Genomic DNA, 15,995 nt, shown 5'->3' on the forward strand with positions numbered 1-15,995 from the left:
GACTGTGACTACTATGGGCATCAAGGGAGTTGAGCATGTTTTGCGTAAAGAGTCTGATTTTGATTCTATTGGGATTGAGCATATATGTGAGGTTCTTAAATTTTTATTGTCACATAATTATTTTATGTTTGACAATCAATATTACATTCAAGTTTGTGGCACCACCATGGGTGCAAAATTTGCACCATCTTTTGCAAATATCTATGTAGCGTGGTGGGAGCAGCTCTATATTATTTATACACCGACAAATCCCTGGCACAATGACATTGAGCTATTTGTGCGTTATATAGATGATCTGCTCCTCATTGTTAAAAAGCCAGTTGAAGAAACTGTCTTTTTGGAATTTATGACGTTTTGTAACAAAAATGATATGGGACTAAGATTTACTGGTGAATATAATGGGGAGCAGATCAACTATTTGGACCTTACACTACAGATACTGGATAATCTTATCAGATTGTGACTAAAACATTTAGGAAACCAACGACGGGAAATACCATCTTACATGCCACTTCACAGCATCCAAGACACCTAGTAGATTCCATACCAAAATCCCAATTTCTCAGATTGAGACGTAATACTAAGTCTAATAGCATTTATGATCAACAGTCATTAGAACTTAGAGATTGGTTAGTGAGAAGGGGTTACAATTTTCACAAATTGGAAAAATGTAGAAATCAGTTTAAAGAGGTTAGAACATGTACGCAGACCAAAGTGAGGGATCACTTCAGTGATGCAATTGTGTTCACTACAGAGTTTAGCCCACAATATAATGACATTGTCAAAATTTAAAAAAAACATCTGCCTGTTTTAACTAGTGATGATGTTTTAAAAACATATGTTCAAAAATGCAAATTTGTGCCAAAAAAATCAAGAACGTTAGCACAAATGCTGTCCCCTAGTCTAGTTAAAAATAAGACAAATAATGAAATAACATGTCCAGAAATTGGTTGTCCAAAAAAGGAACGTTCAAATGTGGTGTAAGGTCATGTCATGCATGTCCTAATATTAGACAAGGCAATACATTTGCCTGTACAGTTGATAAGATGACATACAATATACATTTTTATGCCAATTGTGGTACTCGGTATGCTGTATACCTTCTTACCTGTAATCTATGTTTTTGTCAATATGTAGGTAAAACTACCCGTCATGTCAGAATGAGATTTAAAGGGACAGTAAACCTTAAAATTAATGTTATATAATTCTGCACATAGTGCAGAATTATATAACATTATATTAGCCAACCATTATTTAACATAATATTGCCTTTTTATTTTTAGCAAAAAACGCTGTTTTACAGACAGCTCTCTGGGCTCTGCTGAGCGGGTCTGTTTTTTTTCCTCAGCGCATCGGGCCAGCTGTATAGTCACAGCCCGGCCCGACCGCGCCATAAGACTAAGTGCAGCTCGCACCTGCTGTCAGACAGAGCGGGAGCGAGCTGCACTTAGTCTTATGGCACGGTCGGGCCGGGCTGTGACTATACAGCTGGCCCGATGCGCTGAGGAAAAAAAACAGACCCGCTCAGCAGAGCCCAGAGAGCGGGTCTGTAAAACAGCGTTTTTTGCTAAAAATAAAAAGGCAATATTATGTTAAATAATGGTTGGCTAATATAATGTTATATAATTCTGCACTATGTGCAGAATTATATAACATTAATTTTAAAGTTTACTGACCCTTTAATGAACATGTTAGGGATGTGAAAGATTATAACCCAGATTCTACAGTTGCCAATCATTTTAACTATCAACACTTTACAAATAAAGCAAATTTGTCACTGCAAATAATAGATGTTGCTACGACTCCTATTAGAGGTGGCAATAAAAACAAAATACTAGATAAGAAAGAGTTATACTGGATTCTAAAGCTAAATACAAGAGACCCACTAGGCATGAACAAAGAATGTGACATTAATTATTTTATAGATCAATGAAGTGCTCTACAGTTTGTTTATGATTTTTCTGCTTTTTTTGTTGTACATAGATTTTTTTGATATATAGTGCATTGTCATATAGCATATTTATATATCTATGTATTCATTATGTGTTTATTCCATAAGATTTTATAGGTATATTTGCACTTTCCATTGGCTATTGGTTATATCTTATTAATATTCAAATACTAGCAAGTTTTGTCAATTGTTATCTGCAGGGTCTTATGAAACTTTTTGTAATTATCTGTTTTAGTCTGTTCCGTGTCACTAGGGGCACATTATGTTTTTAATCCTTTTACTTCCTATTTGTCAGCAGTGAAGCAGTTAATGTGTTTGACTGTGCTGCCTATAAAAGGATATGGTTTAGACATAGACATCAGTCTATGAGTAAGCGCCACCAGAGGGTGCAAAACATGTCAGACTGTCTGTATCCCTTGTCTTGCCAGGTCTGCTAATGGACTTTTAACTTACATTAATAAACCTTTTTGAATTTTAATTTAAGGGCTTTATGTGTAGTGCCTGCCTCCAGTTTTGTGCTTGATCCTTTGTGGCCTCATCCATCGCCAATAGCTACGGCACTCCAGGTGTTTCAAACACATTTACTTCTATATGCTCCCAAAGGGGTTTATAGTTCTGGCATCAGTGGATGCGCGCTCAAGTGCTGTGGTCTTTCTTACCTAAGACTGTGACTACATTCAGGGAATGGCTGGCCAATCACAAGACAGCCATACGTCAGGCTTTGGATAAAGGACATTCAGAACAGCCGGTAGCCCGTCACTTTCTGACTGCAAGCCACCCTATCTCCTCTTTGCAAACCATGCTTATAGATCATGTACCTCATCCAAGACGTGGAGGCAATAGGGCACTGACGTTATTGCGAATGGAAGTTTGGTGGATATTCAATCTGGACACGGTTACCCCCGTGGTCTAAACACTAACATAGACTTTAGCTGCTGTTATAGGGCCTAACCTGACATGTTTGGGAGTCATCTTTTTCATTTTATTCATTCTATTTGGCATGACCCTGGGGCGCTCTGCACCCTTCCTCCTGATAAATGTGTATAGGTTAACTTACATATGAATGCTTTCACTACATGTTTCTCTGGAGTTACTCTGATGCCGTGTGGGTATAGCGGGTAACCCAGATTCTGTCGTTTTATTTACTACTAAGTGTTGTGCGATGTTGTGCTTCTGATATTCTTTTTAGGTTTCTGATAGTGTATATTTATATATGTTTAGTCACTTAATTTGGGTGATTTTTTTTGCATTTATGGTATAATATCACTCTGACAGCGGCTCTATGTTTACATGCTCCTTCTGCTGTTAGTGTAACAGCTGTGCGTATGTTTGCTGTGTCTGTCTCTATGACAACCGGCAGTGTCTATGTATGCTCAGGCTGATGCGGTTTGATGATGTCATCCGCAATCGCCCATACTGAAAGGATGGTGCACAGGTGTTACCTATAAGATTGAGATGCGTAGTTGCTGCTTTCTGATTGGTACATACTAGGTCATGCTGGTATTTAGGGGAGGGTCTTGGGTGTTCACTGTATGTCTGTTTGGCTTCCATTGAGAAAGGCTCCTGCGGGAGGCAAAACGTCTGGAAATTAGCCTTTCCTTTCTGAATAAAGGCGATTGAGTAAAACCTGTGTCTGTCTGCTTTTTTGGATATCCCAGGATTTACGGCTGCCGTGGGTAACATCCAGTGATCGTGTGTGTGTGTGTATATATATATATATATATATATATATAATGGGTAACAGATACCACACAATGTGTACAATGAGACCAATTTACATAAGATTACAACTTGCAACAGTATCTAGATACCTGTAAGTTTACAAAATAAAATTGTCTTTTTACTTGTCATGTAACAATGGGTCAGCAATGTCCTCCTTTATATTATATTATATTCAGTAAAAATAATAAAACCTGAACAAAAAAGACAGTTAATCTTTGTATAGATGAGGATTGGATCCACTTTTCTTGCAGCCTTTTTCCAAAAATATATAACCGAGTGTCCCCTGGGAGATCTCAGTGTACCTGGGTGCAGTATGTTATGGCTTCATAGACAGACAGAATATATACATTTAAATGGCCACTCACTTGGTGTTACCTCAATCGATATGAGGTAAGTGTATGACGTGGGGGCTATAAATAGCCTTCTCCTGAACCAATATCCAGCGTTGTTTCTCACTCCTCTGGAGTATCCAGTGTAAAGGTATTTCACCCCTCCGGTACAGCTCTTTATTCCTTGTTCCAGACCGAGTATTTTCCTTCCTCTATTTTCCCTTTTGTTTGTGACAGGGAGGAAGGGATAGGGGAAATATCTAGCTTGATAAAGCAGAACTGATCGATTTATAGAAAATCCAAGTTTATTACAATCCCCATTGTGAGGGGCAAATACCACACTGGTGTTTCACTAAAATACTACTGAAATCTTGTTTAAAAACACTTCACAACACACTTAAAAACGAACACGCTAAAATCAGCGTAATCTGATCTGTATAGAAAATACTGCTGCTGCAATGTGTGCTCTAGGCTTTGGGCTTGTCAGCAGAAGATAAACCGCAACTCGCCTCTATGCCTATAGTGCTACACAAGCAGAGCATGTAAATGTCGGGGGGCGGAGCCTGATGCATTTCTCGACGCTATTGGTCGCTTCTTCAGAGGATTTTAATTTCAGTTTTTTATCCCCCCCCCCCATAATTTTAATGAATTTTGGTTTAACCTTGAAAGTAGCTTTACCAATGCAGCAACCAGAAATCTATCTCCTACTGATGAGTTCCAAAAAGAACAAAACACGCTGTCTAGTGAGTGATTTCTGGTTTGCTGCAATAATCCTGTTAATAGGATCGCTGTGTTAAAACAGTATTTTGAAGCAAAAAACTGAGAATTTGCATATCTAATTTGCATATCTTACCCAGAGTTCTCTTGTGCATTGGTAACATTGTATATGAAGTATTTCTGGGAAAAAGCAAGCGGGGAATCTTGCCTAGATGTGCTAATTTCCTATGCAAATATTTACATTGATTATATATATATATATATATATATATATATATATATATACACACACACACACACAGTACAGAGCTCAAAATTTCCCCTCGCCCACTGGTGATGGGCTAGTAGAAATTGAACAGTGGCAAGTAGTGAAAGACAGTGAGTGAACGTTGAATCAATTTGCTTTCCAATACCCTAGTCAGGTTGAAAAGTAGGGGGATGTTCCTAAATATTAATTTAAAAGAATATTGTGGTGAAATAAGAAATGCTCTATTCGGCTCCTAAGATTACATTCCTGCTTTTTCAAATAAAGATTAGATACCAATAGAACAAAGACAAATTGATAATAGCAGTAAGTTAGAAAGTTGTTTAAATTTGCATGATCTATCTAAATCATAAAATAAAAAAGATGGGTTTCATATCCCTTTAAAGGGATGAACTACTCAGGGAAGAAGCTGATCATTTTTTTGTATTTATGTAACTGCAGATGCATGTTTTTTAAATTGGGCTGTGCTCTTCTACACCCACTCCCACAACCTCTGGATCATATAGCTTTTCTATAGCAAATACTGCACAAGTGACAAGATCAGTTACACTGGCAATAACAGCTATTTCAAATGACTGTCCACTTTATCAAGCTAAAGGCCACCTATGATTAGCTGTACAAGTTACTACCCATGCAAAATAAAAAAGGCAAATTGGATACTAAACAGTTTTGTTTCATGTCCCTGCCCTGATTTACACCACTTTACATCACATGAGAGGGAGATCAATGCTGTCTATATTAATGTGCCAAAGGCCAGAAAATGTATATATTTGTAATAAATGAAAGGACTTAATTTGTTATGGTTTAAAATAGAAAAATATTAATAATTACTGCAATAAAATGTTTCACAATGGCTAAACATATGGAAAGAGGGGATGGGGCAGTCTCTGTGGAGTGGGCAGGTGATTGGTGGGATCAGAAGTGGCAAGTAACTTGGTTAGTCGCTTAGGATTTTAACTTTTAAGATATATAAATATAAATATATATATATATATATATATATATATATATATATAATGATACCTTCTATAATATGTGCATCTAAAAGGGGCTTATAAAAGAAAGTTAAATACAAATATACTGTAGATTTATGCATGTTTGGTCATTTCTTTTCTGGTGAAGCCCACTAAGACAGTTGTTTACATGTCACTGTATATCAATGCACTAATTTAAATACTTAACTATCAGTATTCATGGTGCGTTCAACTACTTTGTCTAGAAAATTATCCTTTATATTTATTTTTTGTCTTTGCTAATGAATCAAATTAGTTCCAGTAAGATTATGAGTAATGACTACATACTGTATATACAGAAGCTATATCTTTCTCTCTTTCATGCTTCATGTAAACTGCCTTTCTGCTTTACAGGATCATTCAGTTTATGGCATCTCGTTGATATCTTTCTCTAGCATTTTAATGAAAGTGTTATGAAATCAAGTCAAATGCCCCTTTATTGGTGCTTCTTTGCTATTAACTCACATAAAGTGTGCTAATAATACTTTTTCTATGATGTCAGCATGTAAAAATACTGACATTAAAGATGACTGACAACCTTTATGAGTGGCACTATTTGAGTAGCGCAAAATGTGTAACGTTTCTTTTTAATGTGAACATTTAAATTACATTAAAGGGACATTACACACCTCAAGATATAAATATAAATTGTTTAATTGCATGTAATAAAATAACTTTTCAATATAAATTTATTATTTATTTTGTCCACCTTTCCTGTAATTTAATTCTGAATATTGTGGGCTTTCCAATCTATGTTTAACAGGGAAGTTCAGACACAGCTATATTCTACACAGTCATTGGTTACACAGTCTAGTAAGCCATTTATAACCATTTCTAATTGTCCTCAGCAGAAAAGTTACAATATAAGGGTGCCTACTGGTTTATGGACATTAACTTTACCCTTATTTTATCAATATTTAAATAACTAATATAATTTTTAAAAATACATCATTCAATTAATGATTTATTTAGTGTTTAATGTCCTTTTAAGATCATTCAGCTTAGTAGACCTGGTTGAATAGTTTTCAAACATATACTCAGGGCCTCTCATTGGATTTCAGGACTTCTCCTGTCAGTTATTATACTTAGTTTTTCAGGTTAGTTTATTGTGCATACTCACATCATTATGAATACACCCCCCAGGCACCCAATGTTAATTCTTGCTTCCCTTGAAAGGATATGTGCTGATGATGTGGAGAATAAGCAAAAGATGTGGAGAATCAGCCAATGAGCTGCTGCAGATTATCACTCCTTAGCCACTAATTGGCTAATATTTCCATATGCTCTTTTGGGGTTGGCACAATAGCTCGTCAGGTGACTGAGTTTGCCTATTAGCTTGACTTACATAGGGTTTAAACACATAAGTACAAGGGTTACATTTTTTATCATTATGTCCTTAAGTTAATTGAAAATATGCATTTTAATCAACCACAGTTCTATATACTCTTTACAGTGTATAACATTTTGAATCTTTGAGTGAATTAATGTGCTTAACACTTTTCCTAGAAGCAAATAAAAATGTTGAGATATTGTTCTAAATTTACCACTAAATCTATCTATTTTCATGCAACTGTTTATGATCTTTTTTTCTTTCTTTTCTTTTTTTTTTTGTTGATTTTGCTCTAATTTTAATCATTTTCTTTAATCCAGCAATACTTTATCAGTTCTAAAATCCATTATGTTTGCAAGATAAACTTACTAAAATAATACTGTATTTTATTTGTTTAAATGTTTCATTACGCTCATCTGCACATTTTTAGAATTCACCTTAATTTAGTTATTTCTGCACTTTGCGGATTTAATTTACAGCTTGTGAACTCTGTTTTGATCCCTTGGTTACTATAAATGTTTTCTGTTTTACTGTCTCGAAGAAACCTTTGATGAATTTTCATCAGCATTTATCATATGAACCAGCTCTCAAAAATAACTTGTTTTATATTTCGCTCCTTAATAACCTTTTTTTCTAGCCAAATGATGTCTTTATTATATCTGATTTCTTAATACAAAAATCTTCAGGATACACTCATGACACTTAGTACTCCAGACCAGAGCTTTTCTTTAGAAATATGGTAGGATACAACAGGCAGCAGAGAATCAGAACCAAATGTTAGGTATACAAGTGCTTAGAATTCAAATATAACCTCATTAGTCATGTGATGGAAGACAGATCTCAAAAGGTTTTCAAATTTATTTGTGTTTGGGAATGTAAAACCACCACTACATCCTATTCTTACACAACTTTAAAACTAACAGGAACATAAATTGTTTCAAAGAAGGATGTCAAACCCTTGAAAGTGAAAAATTAATCTAATTAATGATTATGGAGGGCTCATGGATTTGGTACACATCTTCTAAGAAGACCAGGACAGAGGTCTTGTATGTACAATCAGACCTGACGATCCAGAGTTCTAAAGACCACTCTGGCCTTTTAAAACTTTTCCTGAACCAACCTCATTTCCTGAATGATGTTGAAAATTTGCCAATTTTAAGGCACTCTTAGAAATGTAGCTAGTGTATTAGCTGGGTATTGCTAATTTTGGTGTGCTCCTAGCACTTCAAGTTCCTAAATGGTCTGACTTGCTGCACTGTTGCTGACTTCTGCTTACTTTTTAACCGGATCCTTTGCTGCCTGATCTGACGTTGCTGCATCTGTATTCATTTTGGGCTATGGGGGGTAGTTATCAAGCCATCAACCTCAAATACGCTGGAATTCCGCAGCGTATTTGTGGCGAGGCTGATTCGCCTTAGTTATCAAAGGCTAGAGACCGGCAAAAGTAGAATTTTGTGACGTAAGCTTTGATCCGCCGGACTCAGTCCGACACAGATCGATTCTTACGTCACTCCAGATGTTCCGCACACAAGTGTGGCACAATCTGACTACTTTTGCTAGTTATCAAAAAACTAGCAGGTACGCTCGGCACTTTTCCGGCCCAGCGTACCTGGTTTTCAACCCGCCGCCCTGGAGGCGGCGGATCCCATAGGAATCAATGGGAGTCTGACCATAGCGAAAGTTCATGTTTGCTGCTGCCAGACATCCCATTGATTCCTATGGGAAATGTCTGCACCTAACACCCTAACATGTACCCCGAGTCTAAACACCCCTAAGCTGTCCCCCCCTACACCGCCGCAACTAAATAAATTTATTACCCCCTAAACTGCCGCTCCCGGAGCCCACCGCAAGCTACTCTATACATATTAACCCCTAAACCGCCGCTCCCTGACCCCGCCGCAACTATAATAAATGTATTAACCCCTAAACCGCCGCTCCCGGACACCGCCGCAACCTACATTATACCTAGTAACCCCTATCCTGCCCCCCCTATACCGCCGCCCTCTATAATAAAGTTATTAACCCCTATCCTGCCAATCCCGCACCTCGCCGCAACTAAATAAATAGTTTAACCCCTAAACCGCCACTCCCGGACCCCGCCGCAACCTATATTAAATTTATTAACCCCTAATCTGCCCCCCCCTACACCGTCGCCACCTATAATAAATTTATTAACCCCTATCCTGCCCCCCCACACCGCCGCCACTGTAATAAATTTATTAACCCCTAAACCTAAGTCTAACACTAACCCTAACACCCCCCTAACTTAAATATTAATTAAATAAATCTAAATAATATTTCTATTATTAACTAAATTAATCCTATTTAAAACTAAATACTTACCTTTAAAATAAACCCTAATATAGCTAGAATATAAATAATAATTATATTGTAGCTATCTTAGGATTTATTTTTATTTTACAGGTAACTTTCAATTTATTTTAACTAGGTACAATAGCTATTAAATAGTTATTAACTATTTAATAGCTACCTAGCTAAAATAAAGAGAAATTTACCTGTAAAATAAAAACTAACCTAAGTTACAATTACACCTAACACTACACTATAATTAAATAAATTATTCCTATTTAAAACTAAATACTTACCTGTAAAATAAACCCTAAGATAGCTACAATGTAATTAATAATTACATTGTAGCTATTTTAGGATTTAGATTTATTTTACAGGTAACTTTGTATTTATTTTAGCTAGTTAGAATAGTTATTAAATAGTTATTAACTATTTAATAACTACCTAGCTAAAAGAAATACAAAATTACCTGTAAAATAAATCCTAACCTAAGTTACAATTAAACCTAACACTACATTATCATTAAATTAATTAAATAAATTAAATACAAATAACTACAATTAAATACAATTACATAAACTAACTAAAGTACAAAAAATAAAAAAAGCTAAGTTACAAAAAATAAAACAATAGGTTACAAACATTTAAAAAATATTACAACAATTTTAAGCTAATTACACCTAATCTAAGCCCCCTAATAAAATAACAAAGCCCCCCAAAATAAAAAAAATCCCTACCCTATTCTACATTAAAAAAGTTCAAAGCTCTTTTACCTTACCAGCCCTGAAAAGGGCCTTTTGTGGGGCATGCCCCAAAGAAAACTGCTCTTTTGCCTGTAAAAGAAAAATACAACCCCCCCAACATTAAAACCCACCACCCACATACCCCTAATCTAACCCAAACCCCCTTAAAATAACCTAACACTAATCCCCTGAAGATCATCCTACCTTGAGTCATCTTCACTCAGCCGAGCCACCGATGGAACTGAAGAGCAGATCCGGAGCGGCAGAAGTGATCCTCCAAGGGGCGCTGAAGAAGTCTTCCATCCGATGAAGTGATCCTCCAGGCGGCACTGAAGAAGTCTTACATCCGGGCGATGTCATCTTCTTTCCCGACGGACTACCGACGAATGAAGGCTCCTTTAAGGGACGTCATCCAAGATGGCGTCCCTTCAATTCCGATTGGCTGAATTAAGGTAGGAAAAATCTGATTGGCTGATTGAATCAGCCAATCAGATTGAGATTGCATTCTATTGGCTGATCGGAACAGCCAATAGAATGCGAGCTCAATCTGATTGGCTGATTCAATCAGCCAATCAGATTTTTCCTACCTTAATTCCGATTGGCTGATAGAATCCTATCAGCCAATCGGAATTGAAGGGACGCCATCTTGGATGACGTCCCTTAAAGGAGCCTTCATTCGTCGGTAGTCTGTCGGGAAAGAAGGATGTTCCGCGTCGGCGGGATGATGATGGATCCTGAAGAAAGAAGATTGAAGACCCCGCTTGGAAGATGACATCGCCCGGATAGAAGACTTCTTCAGCGCCGCTTGGAAGATGACATCGCCCGGATGGAAGACTTCTTCAGCGCCGCCTGGAGGATCACTTCATCGGATGGAAGACTTCTTCAGCACCCCTTGGAGGATCACTTCTGCCGCTCCAGATCTCCTCTTCAGTTCCATCGGTGGCTCGGCTGAGTGAAGATGACTCAAGGTAGGATGATCTTCAGGGGATTAGTGTTAGGTTATTTTAAGGGGGGTTTGGGTTAGATTAGGGGTATGTGGGTGGTGGGTTTTAATGTTGGGGGGTTGTATTTTTCTTTTACAGGCAAAAGAGCAGTTTTCTTTGGGGCATGCCCCACAAAAGGCCCTTTTAAGGGCTGGTAAGGTAAAAGAGCTTTGAACTTTTTTAATGTAGAATAGGGTAGGGAATTTTTTTATTTTGGGGGGCTTTGTTATTTTATTAGGGGGCTTAGATTAGGTGTAATTAGCTTAAAATTGTTGTAATATTTTTTAAATGTTTGTAACCTATTTTTTTATTTTTTGTAACTTAGCTTTTTTTATTTGTTGTACTTTAGTTAGTTTATGTAATTGTATTTAATTGTAGTTATTTGTATTTAATTTATTTAATTAATTTAATGATAGTGTAGTGTTAGGTTTAATTGTAACTTAGGTTAGGATTTATTTTACAGGTAATTTTGTATTTCTTTTAGCTAGGTAGTTATTAAATAGTTAATAACTATTTAATAACTATTCTAACTAGCTAAAATAAATACAAAGTTACCTGTAAAATAAATCTAAATCCTAAAATAGCTACAATGTAATTATTAATTACATTGTAGCTATCTTAGGGTTTATTTTACAGGTAAGTATTTAGTTTTAAATAGGAATAATTTATTTAATGATAGTGTAGTGTTAGGTGTAATTGTAACTTAGGTTAGTTTTTATTTTACAGGTAAATTTCTCTTTATTTTAGCTAGGTAGCTATTAAATAGTTAATAACTATTTAATAGCTATTGTACCTAGTTAAAGTAAATTGAAAGTTACCTGTAAAATAAAAATAAATCCTAATATAGCTACAATATAATTATTATTTCTATTGTAGCTATATTAGGGTTTATTTTAAAGGTAAGTATTTAGTTTTAAATAGGATTAATTTAGTTAATAATAGAAATATTATTTAGATGTATTTAATTAATATTTAAAATAGGGGGGTGTTAGGGTTAGTGTTAGACTTAGGTTTAGGGGTTAATACATTTATTACAGTGGCGGCAGTGTAGTGGGGGGCAGGATAGGGGTTAATAAATGTATTACAGGTGGCGACGATGTAGGGGGGGCAGATTAGGGGTTAATAAATTTAATATAGGTTGCGGCAGGGTCCGGGAGCGGCGGTTTAGGGGTTAAACTATTTATTTAGTTGCGGCGAGGTGCGGGATCAGCAGGATAGGGGTTAATAACTTTATTATAGAGGGCGGCGGTATAGGGGGGGCAGGATAGGGGTTACTAGGTATAATGTAGGTTGCGGCGGTGTCCGGGAGCGGCGGTTTAGGGGTTAATACATTTATAAGAGTTGCGGCGGGGTCTAGGAGCGGCGGTTTAGGGGTTAATACATTTATAAGAGTTGCGGCGGGGTCTAGGAGCGGCGGTTTAGTGGTTAGTAACTTTATTTAGTCGCGGGGGGCTCCGGGGGCGCCGGTATAGGGGGTAGAGCAGTGTAGTTTAGTGTGGGTGCTTAGGGACAGGCTAGCAATAAAGCTGTAAAAAAGCCGAAGAGCAGCGAGATCGGATGAGTGATAACTATCACAGTCCGCTGCTCATCGCCCCGTACTTGGTGCGTGGCTTTTTGACAGATTTATTGATAACTTAGGCAAATTTTTTCAGGTCCGCGGCGGCGATGGTAGGCGAGCTTAAGCGGGCGTATTGGGCCGGCGAAGGCAGGAAAGTTGACACGTTGATAACTATCCCCCTATGTATCTGATTAAGTGATATCAGCATATACAATTCCTGAAACTAAGCTTGAAAAGCCCTGATTTGCTGAACTCATGTTTCATAAGGAGAGATTGAAATGAGTATCTGCATTTGGAAAAGTACCATTACCTATTCTTTGGGGACATAATAATTACAGTTTAATATATCAGAATTGTAGCTTTGAAACAAAGATTTCTGAACTTAATTTATATCATTGCTTGGTCATCATAACATATTATGTTCTACACATGATTTGAACAGATTTTACACATAAAAGATAGTTATTACTGCTTCTATTCAGCACTCTCTGCTAAACTGGCTGCTACCATCTTTATTTCCTCCTATTTGTCATTTATAAAGTGATCTGAGTCAGGTTTTAGAGAATATTATACAACTTCAAAGCAAATATGTTGAGTGTGTCAAGGTGTTTATTGCCATGAAATATTTTATGGTTCCTAACTCTTTTTTTATCTGTTCATGCAGTGCTGTGATAGCACACCATGGTATGTAATCTGCTTACGTAATGCCAGGCCATTTATGGGAATCAGTGCAAAATTATAGTTCACTTAGTTCATTAGTCAATTTCTGGAACGGCATCAAAGTGGGCGCACCAAAAATGTATTAAAAAAACCATAAGAGCTATTACTAATGTATCTTATCTCATTATGCTGTTCATAAATCTTTTTTTTTTGTGGTGATAAAAGTAAAACTATAATATATAACAGGCCATAATCAGTTGTAACCAGGAACAGCACTAAGGCTTAGATTATACATTATTTTACTTGTAAATTGTATTCTTGCTGCATCTGAAATCCCAAAGCTTATTTTTATTTTATTTATTTATTAATTTTAAGTGATCTGAATTTAGTGCATTGCTAACAATAGTCTGGGGAAGAAAATTGTTAATTGTCTTCTTGCTGCATAAATGTATTTCCAGTTATTAAGCAAATACAGTTTCACTCTTTCATTAACACATCTTATGGTGTTGATTCAATTTATTTTTGATAAAGCCCTTGTTAGTAAAATTCAAGAAGGCAATTTAGCCTATATAGATGCATTAATTAGCATTTATTAAAGAAGAATACTGAAATGTTTTGTTAACTAAATTAACATCCCAAAGATTATATATATATTTTGTATATACAGTATGTGTATATATGTATATAATTATATATATATATATATATATATATATATATATATATATATATATATATATATACTTTATATGAAATTATTATTTTTATATACCTATGGATGCTATGGTTCCAGTGCAGAGCAAAATTAGTAAAGAAAGTGGATAGTCACTGCAATACCCATTTGTAACAATTATCATCGTTATCAATGATTTTGTATACATTTTGAATTGTCTCTTTTTTTCCATTTTAAATAATCAAATATAAGTACTTTTTATGCTTTCATATACTAAATATTTGAATGCTATACTGTATATACTGTCCAGTCTGTCAACGGGTGAAAATAGATTTGAATTTATTAAAGAAAAAAAAATCCTTTTGATTTTTGGGGAAAAAAAATTCCTAAAAACAAAAACATGCAAAAGTACATTCAGGAGGTATGTGTTTATTTACAAGAGTCATAATGATGCCTAAATGTAAACCAGTATAAACATGATAAACAATGAGAACATTTAAATCTAGTGACTTTTATTTATTTTTTTTATTATTGTTGGCCAATTTGTTTCCAGTAACATAGAATTATTAAATAGACATGTGCGCAGCGGAAAAATTAGTTTCAGACCGATGCGGATTTTTTCTAATTTCGTTTCGGATACATTCGAATGTATTCGTTTCGGCTTTATTCGGATTCGAATATATTCGGTTGTATTAATTACGTATTCGATTCGAAAGTTCGGTATTTTTTATGTTGATTCAGATGGTTCCAAGTTATACAAATGGAATTATTTCACTGTTCTATCTCACTAAATCTAACTAAATTTAATTTTTATACTGAATTGTGATTATAAAGGTATTTTTTATACTGAATTGTGATTAGTCCATGGCCATTCGAATGTAACAAATAAATCCGAACTAATTTGGATTTATTTGTTTCAAATGCATTTGGATTAGTTTAGTTTCATTGCTAGGGTAATTCGGAAATTCGATTTGAATCTCCGAATTTGTCGAGTTTGTCCGAATTTCGATTCGGAACGAAACGCATATGTCTTTTATCAAATAATTCACTTATAATAAAGACAAACATATAATATCTGTCCTACATATTAGTTAAACATTATTAATCATTGTAACCAATCATGTCTGCTGTATTTTTTCTTTCTTTCTTGCTAGGCTAATTGACAAAATATTATGATCAAACTTGAATCATTGATGTTGCATGGTACAAGCTGGCTCATTATGTACTTTAACCTTGCCTGAGGCTTGTGGTGGGGTAATTGGAGCGAATTAGGTGATGACTACTTATAAATAGGCCACACAAAAACTGGTTGGTTAGACATTGAGTATTTACATACCTATGCTGAAGTAATAATCTGACATTTTCTAGCTCAGATAATCACCTTCTTTATCTACCTTTTTTACAGAGGAAGAACGTCCAAGGCCAAAGTAAGTCATTTCTCAGCAATGTTTTCTTTCAAGCAGACATGACCCTATCTTAGCAGTGAGTCACACTCATATATTCATATTACTGTTAAGCTTTGTACTGAATATTTCAGCAATTGTTTTGGATGAGTTACCCCATATTTTGCTATAGATAATATCAGCAAATATATAAAGGTCTCTAACACAACTTCCAGAATTATATAGCAAAAGGAAAAAATAGAACCATAAAAATTATTTGCACTTAATGGAACATTAAATTCATATTTTATATATGCATTGTACATATCAGCAATTAAAGGAATATTGCAACATACCTC

General features: G+C 35.5%; 1 protein-coding gene across 1 annotated transcript in view; it reads left to right on the plus strand.

The window, feature by feature from the left end:
• TNNT1 (troponin T1, slow skeletal type) overlaps window positions 1-15,995 on the plus strand; it is a 106,371-nt gene that overhangs the window by 23,288 nt on the left and 67,088 nt on the right. Inside the window, exon 6 of the mRNA XM_053691043.1 lies at window positions 15,660-15,681. Coding sequence (XP_053547018.1) covers window positions 15,660-15,681 — 22 coding nt within the window. The remainder of the gene's footprint in view (window positions 1-15,659; window positions 15,682-15,995) is intronic.

This window comes from Bombina bombina, chromosome 8, assembly GCF_027579735.1.
Source record: "Bombina bombina isolate aBomBom1 chromosome 8, aBomBom1.pri, whole genome shotgun sequence".
Taxonomy (NCBI): domain Eukaryota; kingdom Metazoa; phylum Chordata; class Amphibia; order Anura; family Bombinatoridae; genus Bombina; species Bombina bombina.